The sequence below is a fragment of the Aegilops tauschii genome, chromosome 1 (genome assembly GCF_002575655.3).
Source record: "Aegilops tauschii subsp. strangulata cultivar AL8/78 chromosome 1, Aet v6.0, whole genome shotgun sequence".
NCBI lineage: Eukaryota > Viridiplantae > Streptophyta > Magnoliopsida > Poales > Poaceae > Aegilops > Aegilops tauschii.
Window position 1 is genome coordinate 378,848,119 of NC_053035.3, and position 17,875 is coordinate 378,865,993.

Sequence of the window (17,875 nt, forward strand, 5' to 3'; positions counted from 1 at the left end):
AATTCACTCCTTGATGTTTGCAGACGACTTGATTCTTTGTGGAAAAGTGAATGTGCAGGAATCTAGAACTATTTTCAATCTCTTAAACCATTTCTATCAGGAATTTGGGCCAACTCTAAACTGGAGCAAATCTGGAATTTTACTTAGCAAAAATGTTGCTTTGCAGATTAAGCAAGATATCAAAATAACCTTTCCAGCACCAAACACTGATGACTCTTTTGTTCATATAGGTCACCCCCTTGTTTTTCCTTCTAAGGATAGATCAGCAACATGCTTTCGTGTACGATAAATTTAAATCCAAGCTTGCTACGTACAAAGCAAATAGGCTCTCTCAGGAAGCCAGATTAACTCTCATAAAATTTGTTTTGTCTTCCATTCCTGCATACTATATGTCTAACATTCTTTTCCCCAAAGAATTCCTCGCCGGGAATTTCTGGTGGACAGGTGTTCAAGATGACCGTACCACTAAAAGCCTACGTGTGAGGGCTTGGGCTGATATTTGTATTGCAAACAAATATTGGTGGTCTTGGTATTCAAAATTTGCAGGTAATCAACCAAGGACTAATACTAATGATGGCTTAGAGATTGACAAAGGAGCTGCAAAGTCATCTAGCACAAATTCTTAAGGCAAAGTATCACCATGATACATCCATTTGGAGAGCCTCCTCAAATGTGCCAAAGTCTGCCTTTTGGTCTGCAATTCTCAAGGTAAAACCTCTTATAATTTTAGCTTCAATATACCAAATTGTTTCAACATTCTCCAACTTCCACCGAGGCAGCACCCAAAAATTGTTTCTCCACAAACCATCTCCCTTCTTAATCAAGTTTGGCATGATAAACAAATGGCGCCGAGGGTTCAAACATTTGCTTCGAGGCTCCTCGGGAAAGCACTCTTGACGAGAAAGAGGGCAAGCAGGTATTCCAAACACATCAAAGAATGTTGCTCTAGATGTGGTAATAAAGAAGATGATATGCATATGTTTTTCTTATGTCCTTTTTCTAAAGCAGCATGGTTTTGTTTTTCCTGGTCCATTAGAACTGAACTCTTTGCTGCTCAATAAAGCTTTCTTACTGATATGATTCATGCCTTGCTCACATGCATCTGGACATCCACCAATAAAACTCACTACTCTCTGTACCTTTTTGTGGTGTCTATAGAAGCCTCGAAATGACACTCTGTTTTGCAGGAAAGTTAGCACACCTTCGCAGGTTTTTGAAGAAGCTAATGCTATTCAATGCAACTAAGTTAGAGGTCTCTAGCTCCACTAAACAACATGGTAGAGTGCAAATTGACCAACATTCAGGTACCTAAACAGGCACTACAACTCCAAGACTCTGAATTTACTACATGGAATGCGATCTTCTGCGATGCTGCATGGGAGAAGCAACAAGATTCAAGGAAAAGTCAAGCATGATTAGGCATAGTCATCCAAATTCAAGGGAATCGACATCTTCAACATCTGTATATCTCGGCGCTCTCACCTCCAGCATCTTCACCACTCCAGGCAAAGACTTATGGCTTTTTCTAGCAACCAAGCTAGCCGATATTTTCCAGGTTCAACAACCACACTTCTATATAGATTGCTTGGTGTTGGCTTTGCGAGAACGGTGTTTCAAGCTCTCAGACATTGGGAGAATAGATCGCAATTGGCAACAATACATGCTTCTTCCTCCTTCCATCATAGTAACATCCGGCGTAGAAATGTCAAAGCTCATCACCAAGCTCATCTAGCGTTGAGAATACAATCTACGTATGTCTTTAGCTATTCAGTGCTTAAGTACTGAAGCAGGTCAATGTCCAGCAAGGACATACTCTCTGTAGCAAGCTTGATGCCTTTCACGCTCGTCTATGTAAAATGCTCCTATTGAATAAAATCTTTCTTTTTCAGAAAAAAAGAGCTTATGCCAATGTGACATTTTTCTTAGGATATATGTGATATTTTTTCCTTAAAACCGATGATTTAGTGTAATGGTTGCTTCAATTATTGCGCGGCTGTGTTTAATTAGTGACAAAAGAGGAAAGAAAAAGCTAGACTCACCCATCGAGCGCTCACGCGGAAAGCAGCGCTGTGGTATGGTGCGCACACCACACACACTGGCAAAAAGCACGGAGCTTGGCCCGAGCCTCCGCCATAGACAGTCGCAGTCTCGCACACAGAGAGCCCTCCCGCTTCCATCGTTCCCCCACGTCTCGCGTCCAGAGCTTTCCCCCCTCTCCCTCTTTCCCTTTCCACCTCCCCCGAAACCTTCGACCCCGAGAGCCTAAAAAATTCGAGCCAACAACACACAGAGAGACTGCGACAGCCCCCCGGCGCCGGCCGCCGGGTCCTCGCCGGGCTGCGGGCTGCCAGCGCATGGCATCGTCGCGGGTGATGGCCGCGTCGTCGCAGCCGCCGCCGTCCGGCTCCTCCGATCTCGCGCGCTTCCGGAGCGCCAGCGGCATCGGATCCATGAACATGGACGACATCCTCCGCAACATATACGGCGAGGCGCCCCCCTCCGGCGCCGGCGCCCCGGCGGACCCCGCCCCCGCGCCGGAGGCCGCCGCCCGCCGGACGGCCGAGGAGGTCTGGAAGGAGATCTCGGCCACCGGGGGCCTCTCCGCCCCCGCCCCCGCCCCTGCCCCCGCCGGCGGCGGAGGCGGCGAGGCGGGCGGCGCGGCCGTGATGACCCTGGAGGATTTCCTCGCCAGGGAGGACGACGGTAGGGTTACGGCGGTGGAGGGGAATATGGCGGTAGGGTTCCCCGATGTGGGGGCGGATGTGGGGGCGGGCGTGGCCGGAGGGCGACGACGAGGCGGCGGTGCCGGCGGCGCCGGAAGGGCGAGGAAGAGGGCGCTGATGGATCCCATGGACCGCGCGGCCACGCAGCGCCAGAAGCGCATGATCAAGAACCGCGAATCTGCGGCCAGGTCCAGGGAGAGGAAGCAGGTTACGCCAAATGTCTCACCGGGGACAATCTTGATGCATTCTGCACGGTTTGACCTTTGTCCCAGTTGTACAATCGAGTGAAATTTGACGCTTTCATTTGGTTTCGGGTGTAGGCTTACATCGCAGAACTGGAGGCACAGGTCACACAGCTTGAGGAGGAACATGCCGAACTGCTTAGAGAACAGGTATGTTTTTGGTTCTGCCTTAGTTTGGAATGAAAGTTATGAACTGTGGGGATTGAGCATGCTGCCATGACACTATGAACCTATGCTTACTTTCCAAGGTTCGATGGCTTAACAGTCAGTTAGATAGTGACCCCATTATATGTTCAGACTGGGCATGAGGGAACACTATGATTATGGAACTAGGCTAACCAAGGCAATGCCGAATTGATCATTCTAAGTTGTTATATTTATACTCATACCAAATGTGCCAGCTCTTTCACATAACTACAGTAAGCTACTTCCTCCGTCTCATAATATAAGAACGTTTTTAACACTACACTAGTATTAAAAACAATCTTATATTACGGGACGGAGGGAGTATTTTATATCTTTATGAGTTTCTGGGAAATACTTATGTGGTTATGTTACTAAGCGATAGATACCTTAAAAGTGTGGTTAGTCTTTTGTCACCATTGCATCATAGACCATCTGGATTCTTTTCTTGTTGTCGCATTAAGAATTACTATTAAGTGATAACATATTTCCATCGGGAACTGAGTTTGGCAGTGAAGTGTATTTCTTGGTAGTGTCATTTGCTGGGTTAGCACTTTTGTAATGCATTTTTTTGTAGTGCCAATAGTTATTGCAACCCATATCTTTGTTCGTTGATTCATTATGGTTTCGGCTTTTTATTCCTGTCAATGTCATACTGCCATCACCAGGATTACCCACCGATGTAGTGTGCCAAAGTATCTTCCTGGCAAAAATAGACTGGGGACTAATTGCCTCTTGCATGCACCTGGCTGTCTGTATGTGCCTTCATCTTTAACTTTTGGTTATATGACCTTCTGCTGAATTGTCTCTATTTTATTATTCTGTCGCAGGAGGAGCAAAACGAGAAGAGGCTTAACGAGGTATATTCTTTGCAAAACGTTATTGCTTACAAGCATGTTTAGACTTAGCAAGTTGCTTTAACATATATATGGATCACCATGTCAAGTATACTTTCGTGGATTTCATTACTCACTATCTTTCTTCCTCCATATGCCAAATAGATATGTAGAAGTGTTTTTCTTTTTATTTAAAGATGGTCCAGCCAGCAATTTTGGTAACTATTTCACCCTGGAAAGCTAGTCAAGTTGAAGCATCATAGTACTCTATGTTGTCACCTTATCTGTGGTACACGGATGTTTTTTCTGCATAATTGATGACTATGGGCAGATAACAGTAACAACATTGGCATTACATCCTCTATTCTTATATCTCAGTGCACCCAAGGCCTTGCAATAACGGATTTGTATATGAATTAGTCAAATTGTATTCCCATGTCTCCACTATCGAGAACTATCCTTTTTGTTGCTAAAGCTTAAGTACTCTTTGATTCATTATATCCTTAGGAATCTTTCCTATGTGGGTTGTTTCATTCGCAAGATTGCAAACCATAGGATTTTTCCATAGGATTAGTTCGCACTAGATGTCATAGAAAAACTTCCATCAGCTCCAATCTCTCGGAAAGAATTCCTATGGCATGACACTCTAATCTTGCATTTTCCTTGCCCCTAGTTTTGGAAATCCTGCGAATAAAAAGGGCCCTTATTTGTTGCTCGGTATTCAAACATGCATTGGCGGCTGTTTTTCAACTTCATTTCTTAGAAGTATTTTGTGTTTATGCAGCTCAAGGAACAGGCATTCCAAGTCGTCGTAAGGAAAAAACCATCGCAAGATCTTAGAAGGACCAACTCGATGGAATGGTAGAAGTATCCGCGAGCTCTGTTGTTATTCTCTTACAGTTACAGGGTTTCTTCTTTTGCTTTCTGTTTACCCTAGTCGTCGTTGCTGGCGGCGATGTAGAAGCAGTAAAGACTTGTTAGGCGAAGGACTCTAGCTCGGAAAGAGAAGAAAAGATGTAGTAGATGAGGTTCTGTGCGTGGTTGGAAAGGTCACGCCATTCAGAATCGGTGTGTGATCAGCTATTTAATTTTGCTGTCATTGTATGTACAAACCAGAATAAGCAATGTTTGCATAAAATGTAGACTAGAGTTGCCTCAGTTACAAAGACATTTGAAGAGATGTTTGTTTGTGTTCAGTTTTCAGCCTCGTACAGTTTCAGTTTGACACATTTGCGTGTTGGTTCATAGCCAGAAATACTCGTGTCAAATCGTGCCACACTTGTGATGATCAATTTGTTCACCATACTTGTGATGGCATATGCCCCAACTTACTGAGGAAAGTGTGGTGAAAACATGACCTAAATGGTTAGTGTGCATATTTTGAGACCATTAAATGTGGATAGAATCTACTCCCCCTGTCCCACAATATAAGATCGTTTCTCAAGTCATCACAAGTGTGGCATGATTTGACACAAGTATTTCACACTTGTGGCAAAGCTTGGCATGTGTAGCTTGAAAAACGATCTTATATTTTGGGATGGAGGGAGTAACTGCCAAACCGTAGTACTCAAAATTCCATGAAAGTGATTCAGAAAGCGCAATATTATTTCTGTGACATGACACGACAAGCTTGCTGCGACTGGACTTTAAGCTGTAAGCAACTTTATATTCCACAAAACAAAGGGGAACAATGTTTGGATCACAAGCTTCTCAAACATATTGAGATATAAATCGCACCAGTTATCCATTCCATTTGAAACGACTACAAAACGTGGTTGGCTTTGTGAGAAGGGTTGAGGTCGGCTCCCTCGCAAATAAAATGAGATGTTACGATAGAAACGTTCCATCAAATCAGTAATGGCACATACCAATCACTGAAACCGGAGAAATCCAACCACCACTGAAACATCAGAGATGTACTACACAATAGTCGCATATGTTCCCACCAGCATATTGCATCTTGCCAGAAAAGGTATCAATTCCATTTCAGAAAAGATATTGATATACAGTTATAAAATCTGGTTGTCCCAAAGGTTCTAGACAGGCACGAAAGAGAATAGAATACGCACCGAGACACAAATGATACTGCACCATGGATAGCACAAGCTTTGATCTGACATCCATCGTCTCTCAAACCCACCACCACCGGCAGCGGCAACAAGTATGCAAGTAGAAGACTTGTTGCACCAGCAGCAGCAGCAGCAGCAACAGCAATGAGGGGCTACACGTACAAGGAGCATCTAACATCACCGTTCGAGAGCAGCGACGGCAAACATTATGATTCCCCAAATATATTGCACAACCTGCGGAAAGAGGAAATGAAATGAAGTGTATAAATATATCGAAAAATGAACCACACAGGGGCTGTTATGCCTGTCAGGGGTTGATCTTATGCCTTCAGATCTAATACATTTTGGCCTTCCTAAATGGTTCAAGAGATGATCATCATGGGTTATGAAAAATCAACACAAAAAAGCAGTCATGAAATCTGCTAGCACATAAAATGGAGTCAAAGGGACGTATCAGGTAGGGCAGAGGCAGCGATAACAGTACACGTGAGCAAGGCAAATGGGAGCAGAGAAGCAGGGCCATGCAGCATATCCTCCCGTAGGGAGGTTCCAGTCCGATAATATAACATAATAAAAGACAATGTGCAGAAAAGCTGTCTGTTTTAAAGTATGACCATGCAAGAGAGTTCGAATAATTCCGAGAATTCTGAATCACAACATGGCCCTCAGATTTCAGTTTCATCATAGGCTAATGCAATGGGCTTCAAAGCTGGCACTGGGGCATGTCTGGGTGAAATGAAGAGGAGGCAAGGCGATGGCGACGAGGAGGAGGAGAGGTAGACCTGCAGCAAGAGCCGGCCCATCACTCAGTGGTAGGGCTTCCGCAGAAGCAACGGCTGATCCAGACACACGCCCCAGCGCCCAGAACAGAGAAGCAAGCGCTGCATTAGCCATTTCGGGGGCTTCAACCTTGCAAAGCAATGGCTGACCCCGTTTCGAGCTCAAATCTGAGCCAATCTATCTATCCATCCCCACATGGGGCTTTAACCATCATCATTGGGCCAAGGGAAAATCCATGCAGCAAGCAAAAATATAGTTATGGACCAAACAAACAACGAAATTAAATCCGAACCGAGCTTGATAAAAAAAAAAAATCAAACCACCAGAAAACCGAATAATTGAGAAGGAAAATAGCCGTAGGAGACTTGTTGTGCCACCAGCAGCAGCAGGGGGAATGAAGGGGCCACAGGAGGACCATCACATTAACACTCATTCAAGAGCAGCAAACAGAAAGATTATGATCCCATACTGTACAGCCTGAGGAAAGAGGAAATGAAATAAAAAGTACAAAATGGATCAACAACAGTTGTCAAGAAATCTGCTAGCTCACAAAAGAGAGTCAAAGGGATGTATCAGGTAGGGCAGAGGCAGCGATAATAACAGAGATGGGGAAGGGATGTTAGTGACCTCGTGCCGTCAATCAATCATCAAAGCAAACAGAAAGAAAGAAAGAGTGGAAGCAGAGAGATGACCCTTCCACATGAACAGCAGGCCCATCTGTCAGTTTTCACCTGATCCCCACTTTCCAGGAGCATGCTTCAGCGCCCAGAACAGAAGAAGCCAACGCTGCATTAGACATTCCAAGAGCTTAGACCTTGCAAATGCAAAGGGCAACCGCATTTAAGCACAACCAAAGTCAGTCTACTTTCCATCTATCAATCATCCTGGGGCCAATGGTAAATCCGAGCAACAATACAGTGCAAAAACAAACAGACCAGCAAAGCCTATCTGTGCCTAGATCAGATAAAGAAATGGAAACAACAACACCACAATATTGGTGTGTGGGTTGGCGGTACGACAGGAAGGAGAAATTTGAAGCACAAATCATAAACATACCAATTTGAACCACTAATAAACATTGCAGAGAGAAACCAGCAACACTTAAGCCACTTCAAAATCTTCACCCTATAAAGGGCTACCACTTGGAGATCGGAACTCAATTCCAGTGATCTCTCCTGATAAATCATCAAACTACGAAGATTTTCCTCTGCTGAGAGCAAAACCATAAACTAAAAGGGTACTAGAAATGTATGAAGAAATCAACCACACTTGATCATAATCAGATGAAACCATAGCAAATGCAGAAAATGATGTAAAATCTAAACATAGGAGGCAACAATGCCAATTACGGGTCCCCATCAAGCCAACGGAGACGGATCTGGAAGATGGAACTGAAAATAAATAAAACAACCAAAACTTAGCTGGCAATTTGTACAAGGTATGAGAAAGAAACATCATGCCCTCAGGTGCCATAGATGTAGGTAGATGTAGGATGAATGTTCACTGATGGCACAAGAAATGATCTTCCTTTTGTCCACAAGGTCATGTGAAAGGTTGATCTGCTGTTGCTGCTGCTGTTGTTGTTGCTGTTGCTGCTGCTGCTGCATGCGTGATTACGCATCCAGAGAGAGAGAGAGAGAGAGAGAGGTGCGGGGGAGAGGATCATGTAAGTGAAATCTCTACATTTTCAGTTTTCATCATTGGGCAATGCATTATAGAAGCCAACATTTCAATGATTCTATCCCCCACCCAAAACGAATGAATCAAGATTCTGTCAAAATAGAAATTTAGTGCAAGCCACAGGTTCACAATTGGGATATTAATTGGGTCAAGGTGTAATATGATGTTCCATAAAGAGGCATCGGAAAACTGATAAAGAAGCAGAAAGAAAATCAACAAGCATTGACAAGACATTTGATCACTGAATCCGTAGCATGTCACATTTACTACAGAAGAACTAACCTACATCTGAGAATGGCAAATGGAAAATTTATGATTCAAATGACACAGGACACGACAACAATGATAACGCAAAGAAGCAAAGAAACAATGTATGAAAAATTATCCTCAGATGGACTCGTACATCTGTCAGAACATGATCCTATGACGTCATATCTAAAGACATGACAGAGGGATGTGAGTGAGTTTGTGTCATCCATTAATTATTCTCTGGATCAATGATCCATGAAGCACATACCTTTATTCAGAGCACTAGCCTAAAGCTTTGCCAAGACACCAAGATAGTAAAACAAGAGAAGCAAAGCATGCATGCCCCATACCTCATGCTGTGTCTGACTTATTGTGAGGTTCCACCATTGAGCACCTAAATGACAGTGCACCATAACAACACATGTGCACACTGCTGGCAGTGAGCAGGCGCAAAACAGTCCGATTCCAATGAAAACACCAAGAAAAGTTGTATTACAACCCTCAGACTTCTGTTTCATCACAGGCTAATGCAGCGGGCTTCAAAGCTAGCACTGAGGCGTGTCTGGATGCACCGGTATAAGAGATAAGGTGACCGCTACGACGACGACGACGACGGAAAAAGAAGAAGAAGAAAAAGAGAGATAGACCTGTCGCATGGGCAGGTCCATCTGTCAGTGGTCGAGCTTGCATCCGATCCCCAAGCACACACCTTGCGCTGAGAACAGAGAAGACATCGCTGCACTAGCCATTTCAGGAGTTTCAACCTTGTGATTGCAATGGCTGACCCTGTTTGGAGCTCAAAACTGAGCCAATCCATCCATGGGGTTCCATCATAATCATCATTGGGCCAAGGGCAAATCCAAGTAACAAGGGAAAATATAGCACAGTAGAGATGCACCAAACAAAATAAGAAAGCAACATTATACCAAGATTGATCACATCTAATAGCCATAGCAAAGCCAAACAACAACAACAAAAGGATACTAGAAACATAATAAACAAATTAATAGAACAAACCTGACCTTGACCAGATTAAACAAGAAAAAAGGGCAGCCCGGTAGCTCCAAAACGATAGTCAAAATAGAAATTTTAGCGCAAAGCCCCAAGTTCACAATTAGGCTCTTAAATGGGGTAAGATGTAATATGAGGTTAAACTGCTAAGAAAAAAGAAAGAAAAACAGGAAACATACTCCCTCCATCCATTTTTACAGGGCCTAACTTGTGAATCTCTCATACCAAGGCACTCTATGAAACCTAGAACAGAGTATAAATGGATGCACCTTGTAAAAATGGATGGAGGGAGTATAAAATACGCTCGGTCACAAAATCTGTACCAAAAGTATGCCATATTTACTACTATGAAAGAGCCAACCTGCATCTGAGAATGGCAAATGAACAGTTCTTGATGACACGTGACACAAAATAACGTAAATGAAGTGTATACATATATCGAAAAATGAACCACACAGGGGCTGCTATGCCTGTCAGGGGTTGATCTTATCCCGTCAGACCAAACACATTTTGGCCTTCATAAATGGTTCAAGAGATGATCATCACGGGTTATGAAAAATCAACACAAAAAAGCAGTCATGAAATCTGCGAGCACACAAAAGAGAGTCAAAGGGATGTATTAGGCAGGGCAGAGGCAGCTATAACAGTACACGTGAGCAAGGCAAATGGGAGCAGAGAAGCAGGGCAGGCATGCAGCATATCCTCCACGTAGGGAGGTTCCAGTCCGATAATATACTCCCTCCGTTCCTAAATGTAAGTCCTTTTAGAGATTTCAATATGGACTACATACGAAGCAAAATGAGTGAAACGGAGGGAGTATAACATAAGACAATGTGCAGAAGCTGTCTGTTTTACAGTATGACCATGCAAAAGAGTTCGATTCAGATGAAATTCCAAGAATTCTGAATCACATAACATGGCCCTCAGATTTCAGTTTCATCATAGGCTAATGCAGTGGGCTTCAAAGCTGGCACTGGGGCATGTCTGGGTGAACCGAAGAGGAGGCAAGGTGATGGCGGCGACGAGCAGGAGAAGTAGACCTGTAGCAAGAGCCGGCCCATCAGTCAGTGGCAGGGCTTCCGCGGAAGCAACAGCTGACCCAAAGACAGATGCCTCAGCGCCCAGAACAGAGAAGCAAGCGCTGCATTAGCCATTTCAGGGGCTCCCTTGCGAATGCAACGGCTGACCCCGTTTCAAGCTCAAATCTAGGCCAAACTATCTATCTATCTATCCATTCCATCCCCACATGGGGCTGTCAACCTAATCATCATTGGACCAAGGGAAAAATCCATGCAGCAAGTGAAAATACAGTAATAGGACCAAACAAACTACGAAATTAAATCCGTACCGAGCTCAGTCAAAACAAATAATCAAACCACCACAAAACCAAATAACTGAAAGGAAAAATAGCCGTAGGAGACTTGTTGTGCCACCAGCAGCAGCAGGAGGAATCAAGGGGCCACAGGAGGACCGTCACATTTAACATTCATTCAAGAGCAGCAAACAGAAAGATCATGATCCCATACTGTACAGCCTGAGGAAAGAGGAAATGAACTAAAGAGTACAAATATAGCGAAAAATGAACCACACAAGGGTTGTTGCATCTGTCAGGTAGTAATCTTACGCCTTCAGATCTAGTAACACATTTGGCCTTGCAAAATGGTTCAAGAGATGGTCATCACGAGTTATCAAAAAATCAACAACAACAGTTGTCAAGAAATCTGCTAGTATCTCACAAGAGAGTCAAAGGGATGTATCAGGTAGGGCAGAGGCAGCGATAAGAGAGATGGGGAAGGGATGTTAGTGACCTCGTGTCGTCAATCAATCATCAAGGCAAACAGAAGCAGAGCAGGCATGCACCATCTCCTCTACCTAGGGAGGTTTCGGTCCACCATTGCGCTTTAAACGATAATACAACACGATAAAGACAAGGTGCGTATACTGATGGTCTGATAGCACGCCCACAGGAAGATCGCCCTCAGATATCAAAAGAGTGTCCCAAATGGATCGGCAGAAAACCTGATTAGTACAACCATTGCAATGACAACCACAACAGAAGCGACAACAAGCAGAAAGAAAGAAAGAGTGGAAGCAGAGAGATGGCCCTTCCACATGAACAGCAGGCCCATCTCTCAGTTTTCACCTGATTCCCACTTTCCAAGAGCATGCTTCAGCGCCCAGAACAGAAAAAGCCAACGCTGCATTAGCCATTCCAAGAGCAAAGTGCAGCCGCATTTAAGCACAACCAAAGTCAGTCTTCTATTAATCATCATGGGGCCAATGGTAAATCCGAGCAACAACTTTAAACATACTAACAATACAATGCAAAAACAAACAGACCAGCAAAGCCTATCTGTACCTAGATCAGATAAAAGAAATGGAAGCAACAACACCACAACATTGGTGTGTGAGCTTGGCGGTACAAGGACAGGAAGGAGAAATTTGAAGCACAATTCATAAACATACCAATTTGAACCACTAATAAACATTGCAGAGAGAAACGAGAAACACTTAAGCCACTTCAAAATCTTCACCCTGGTAAAGGGCTGCCACTTGGAGATCGGAACTCAATTCCAAGCTGATTTACAACAGTGATCTCTCCTGATAAATCATCAGACTACAAAGATTTTCCTCTGCCGAGGCGAAAAGCAAAACCATGAACTAAAAAGGTACTAGAAATGTACGAAGAAATCAACAGAGAACGCTTGATCATAATCAGATGAAACCACAGCAAATGCACAAAATGATGTAAAGTCTAAACATAGGAGACAACAATGCCAATTACGGGTCCCCATCAAGCCAACGGAGACGGATCTGCAAGATGGAACTGAAAATAAATAAAACAATCAAAACTTAGCCGGCAATTTGTATAAGGTATGAGAAAGAAACATCATGCCCTCAGGTGCCATAGATGTAGGATGCAACGTTCACTGATGGCACAAGAAATGATCTTCCTTTTGTCTATAAGGCCATGTGAAAGGTTGATCTGCTGTGAACTGCTGTTGTTGTTGCTGCTGCTGCTGCATGCGTGATTACGCATCCAGAGAGAGAGAGAGAGAGAGAGAGAGAGAGAGGTGCGGGGCGGGGGGAGGAAAGGATCATGTAAGTGCCATCTCTACATTTTCAGTTTTCATCATTGGGCAATGCATTATAGAAGCCAATACTTCAATGATTCTATCCACCAACCAAAACGAAATGAATCAAGATTCTGTCAAAATAGAAATTTAGTGCAAGCAACAGGTTCACAATTGGGATATTAATTGGGTCAAGGTGTAATATGATGTTTCATAAAGAGGCATAGGAAAACTGATAAAGAAGCAGAAAGAAAATCAACAAGCATAGACAAGACATTTGATCACTGAATCCATAGCATGCCACATTTACTACAGAAGAACTAACCTACATCTGAGAATGGAAAATGGAAATTTTATGATTCATATGACACGGGACACGACAACAATGATAACACGAAGAAACAAATAATGAATGTATGAAAAATTATCCTCAGATGGACTGGTACATCTGTCAGAACGTGATCCATCAAGCACATACCTTTATTCAGATTCAGAGCACTAGCCTAAAGCTTTGCCAAGACACCAAGATAGTGAAACAAGAGAAGCAAAGCATGCATGCCCCAGAGGATACCTCATGCTATGTCTGACTTATTGTCAGGTTCCACCATTGAGCATCTAAATGACAGTATTGCACCATAAAAACACATGTGCACACTGGCTGTTGGCAGTGAGCACGCGCAAAAGAGACCGATTCCAATGAAAACACCAAGAAAAGTTGTATTGCAACCCTCAGATTTCTGTTTCATCACAGGCTAATGCAGCGGGCTTCAAAGCTGGCACTGGGGCGTGTCTGGATGCACCGGTATACGAGACAAGGTGACTGCTACGACAACGACGACGGAAAAAGAAGAAGAAAAAGAAAGAGATAGACCTGCCGCATGGGCAGGTCCATCTGTCAGTGGTCGAGCTTGCATCCGATCCCCAAGCACACACCTTGCGCCGAGAACAGAGAAGACATCGCTGCATTAGACATTTCAGGAGTTTCAACCTTGCAATTGCAATGGCTGACCCTGTTTGGAGCTCAAAACTGAGCCAATCCATCCATGGGGTTCCATCATAATCATCATCAGGCCAAGGGCAAATCCAAGTAACAAGGAAAAATATAGCACAGTAAAAATGCACCAAACAAAATAGGAAAGGAACATTATACCAAGATTGATCAGATCAAATAGCCATAGCAAAGCCAAACAACGACAAAAAAAAAGGAAACTAGAAACATAATAAACAAATTAATAGAACAAACCTGACCTTGACCAGATTAAACAAGCAAATTCACCAAATGGAAGAAGCCAAATGGTGATAATGCAAAACCTAAGCACAAGAGCCAGCAATGCAAATGAAGGGTTTCCATCGAGCCAATATATACAGATCTGCAAGACTAAATTGAAAATCAATATATCAAACAAAAGTTTACCAGTAATTTGTGTAAGATATGAAAATGAAGCCTGTGCCTTCAGTAATTCATATATGTAATACTCCCTCCGTTCCAGAATATAAGGTGTATTGGTTTCCGTGCAAGTCAACCATGTGAATGTTTGACTGAGATTATAGAATAAAATAACAACAACTGCAATGCCTAGTAGATAAAATATGAAACTACTTTTCATGTTGGATAAAATGATATAAATTTTGTATTATGAATGTTCATATATTTTTCTAAAAACTCGGTCAAACTTGCACTCGTTTGACTTTTCTAAAAACAAATACACCTTATATAAAGGAACGGAGGGAGTATGTAGCATTCATTGACGGCATGAGACAGAGAGACAATCTTCAATTCACCCATAAGGGCATAAACAAAGGTAGATCAGCTGTCAGCACACACGCGCTCGCACACACACAGAGATCATGACATGTGCCATCTCTACATACTACTCCCTCCGTTCCATAATTCTTGTCATGATTTTAGTTCAAACACTCGCTCCATTCCATAATTAGAACGGAGGGAGTAGTTTTCATCATTGGGCAATAAATTCTAGAAGGCAATACTTCTAAGAACAATCCAAAACAAAATAAATCATCACGATAGTCAAAATAGAAATTTTAGTGCGCAGCCCCAAGTTTGCAATTAGGCTCTTAAATGGGGTAAGATGTAATATGAGGTTAAACTGCTAAGAGAACAGAAAGAAAAACAGGAAACATATAAAATATGCTAGGTCACAAAATCTGTACCAAAAGTATACCATATTTACTACTCCCTCCGTCCCAAAATAAGTGACTCAACTTTGTACTAATTTTAGTATGAAGTTAGTACAAAGTTTAGTCACTTATTTTGGGACGGAGGGAGTATGAAAGAGCCAACCTGCATCTGAGAATGGCAAATGAACAGTACTTGGTGACACGTGACACAAAATAACGTTAAAGAAACGAAATCAAGAATATAAATGTACAAAAATGATCCTTGGATGAACTGGTAACATCTGTCAAGAGTGTGATACTATGCCTTCATATCTAACACATCAGGTATGGGTGTGGGTGATTCAGTGATATCGATTATCTTACCCATACACTGGCCAAGATATTGGCGAAGACAGGCAGGCAGTGCATACATGCCTGGATGGACTGCTCCACATATTGCGAGGTGGCATTCCACCATTGCGCATACATGTGAAAGCTGGCTGTTTGACAATGAGCCTGTGCAAAAAAGTTCAATTCAGATGAAAATACCGAGAATTCTGTATTACAACATGGCCCTCAGATTTCAGTTTCATCGTAGGCTAATGCAGCGGGCTCCAAAGCTGGCACTGGGGCATGTCTGGGTGGGCAGATAGAGGACACAAGACGATCATGGCGACGACGACGGTGACGAGGGCAGCGGTGTCACCAGAGTGACACATGAGCCGGAAGGAAGGGAAGGAAGGAGAGATAGACCAGCAGTATGGGCCGGGCCATCAGTCAGTGGCAAAGCTTTAGCTGAAGCAACAGCTGACCCAAGACACATGCCTCAGCACCCAGAACAGAGAAGACAGTGCTGCATTAGCCATTTCAGGGGCCTCATCTTTGAGGATGCAACGGCTGGCCATGTTTGGAGCTCAAAACTAAGCCGACCCGTCCATGCATTGATGCATGCATGGGGGTTCCATCATAATCATCATTGGGCCAAAGTGCAAATCCAAGTAACAAGCAAAATATATAGCAGTGAAAATGTACTACTCCCTCTGTCCCAAAATATAAGAACGTTTTTAACACTACACTAGTGTCGAAAACGTTCTTATATTATGGGACGGAGGGAGTACAAAATAAACCAAGAAAACAAAACTATACCAAGATCAATCAGATCAAATAGCCAAAGCGAAGGCAAACAACAACAAAAAGATACTAGAAACATAACAAACAAATTAACAGAACAAACCTGACAATGACCAGATGAAACGAGCAAATTCACAAGACTGAAGAAGCCAAATGGCAACAGTGCAAAATCTTAACATAAGAGAGAGGAATGCAAATGAAGGATTTCCATCAAGCCAATATATACAGATCTGGAAGATGAAACCGAAAATAAATATATCAAACCAAAGTTTACTGGTAATTTGTGTAAGATGGCAAAAATGAAGCATGTGCCTTGAGTTGTTCAAATATGTAGCATTGACTGATGGCACAAGGGATGATCTCAAATTCATCTACAAAGGTAGATCTGCTGTCAACACATGCACACTGTATAGAACCGGTATCAGGACTTCATGGAGAATTTTGAAGCACAAATCATAACCAAAATACTCCCTCCGTCCCAAAATAAGTGTCTAAACTTTAATGCAACTTTAGTACAAAGTTATACTGAAGTTGAGACACTTATTTTGGGACAGAGGGAGTGCTAATTTAAAACCACTAATAAATATTACAGAGTGAAACCAACAATGCTTTGGCCACTTCAAAACCTTCACCCTCGTAAAGGGCTAACACTTCAAGATTGGAACTTAAATGCAAGCTGATTTACAAAAGTGATCGCTCGTGATAAATCATGAAACACCAACGATTTTCCTCTGCTGAGGTGAAAAGAAAAAGAAGCTAAGGTACTACAAAAGTAATGAAAAATCAACAGAGCAAACTTAATCATAATCAGATGAAACCACAGAAAATGCACAAAAATGATGAAGCAAAGCAAAAATGATGCAAAATCTGAACATAAGAGACAGCAATACTAGTGAAGGGTCCCCATCAAACCAACACAGACGGATCTGGAAAGATGAAACTGAAAATAAAGATATCCATGCAAATTTTTCCGGTAATTAGTAAGGTATGAAAAAGAAACATCATGCCCTCAGGTGCCATAGATGTAGCATTCATTGATGGCACGAGATATGATCTCCCTTATGTCCATAAGGCATGTGAAAGATTAAACTGGTGTGAACTGCTGCTGCTGCTGCATGCGCCGTTACGCATCCATGCAGAGAGAGAGAGAGGGGGGGGGGAGGAGGACAGGATCATGTCCAAGTGCCATCTCTACTCTACATTTTCAGTTTTCATCATTGGGCAATCCATTATAGAAGCCAACACTTCTATGATTCAATCCACCATCCAGAACAAAATGAATCATCACGTTTCTGTCAAAATAGAAATTAAGTGCAAGCCACGGGCCCACGATCAGGATATTAATTGGGTCAAGGTGTAAATGAGGTTTCGCAAAGAGACACGGTAAAAAACACACAGATAAGAAAGCAGAAAGAAATCAAGAAACATAGACAAGACATTTGGTCATTAAATGCCTCGCGTTTACTACAGAAGAACCAACCTGCATCTGAGAATAGCACATGCAAAAGAGTTTGATTCCATTGAAACTACCAACAAGGTTGTATTACAATATGACCCTCAGATTTCAGTTTCATCACAGGCTGATGCAGCGGGCTTCAAAGCTGGCACTGGGGCATGCCTTGGTTCAACGGTAAGAAGAAGAAGAAGAAGACCTTTTGCCATGGCCTAGAGTCAGTGCCAACGGTTGACCCAAGACACGCCTCAGCGCCCAGAACAGAAAAGACAGCGCTGCATTTGCAATTTTCAGGGGCATCAACTTTGCGAGTGCAACAGCTGGCC

General features: G+C 42.9%; 1 protein-coding gene and 1 long non-coding RNA gene across 2 annotated transcripts; one reads left to right on the top strand and one right to left on the bottom strand.

Annotated features, from left to right (window-relative positions):
- Positions 1-2,127: 2,127 nt before the first annotated feature.
- LOC109764124 (bZIP transcription factor 12) lies at positions 2,128-5,180 on the top strand. The gene is made up of 4 exons (XM_020322969.4): positions 2,128-2,930; positions 3,044-3,115; positions 3,979-4,008; positions 4,769-5,180. Exons 1-4 carry the CDS (start codon positions 2,355-2,357, stop codon positions 4,847-4,849), a joined length of 759 nt encoding a protein of 252 aa, XP_020178558.1. The 5' UTR covers positions 2,128-2,354; the 3' UTR covers positions 4,850-5,180.
- Positions 5,181-5,859: 679 nt separating this feature from the next.
- LOC120963062 (uncharacterized) lies at positions 5,860-14,998 on the bottom strand. Its single transcript, XR_005754786.3, has 2 exons — positions 9,113-14,998; positions 5,860-6,287 (listed from the first exon to the last, which is right to left on the bottom strand). It is a non-coding gene; the product is annotated as an uncharacterized lncRNA (long non-coding RNA).
- Between the last annotated feature and the right edge of the window lie 2,877 nt (positions 14,999-17,875).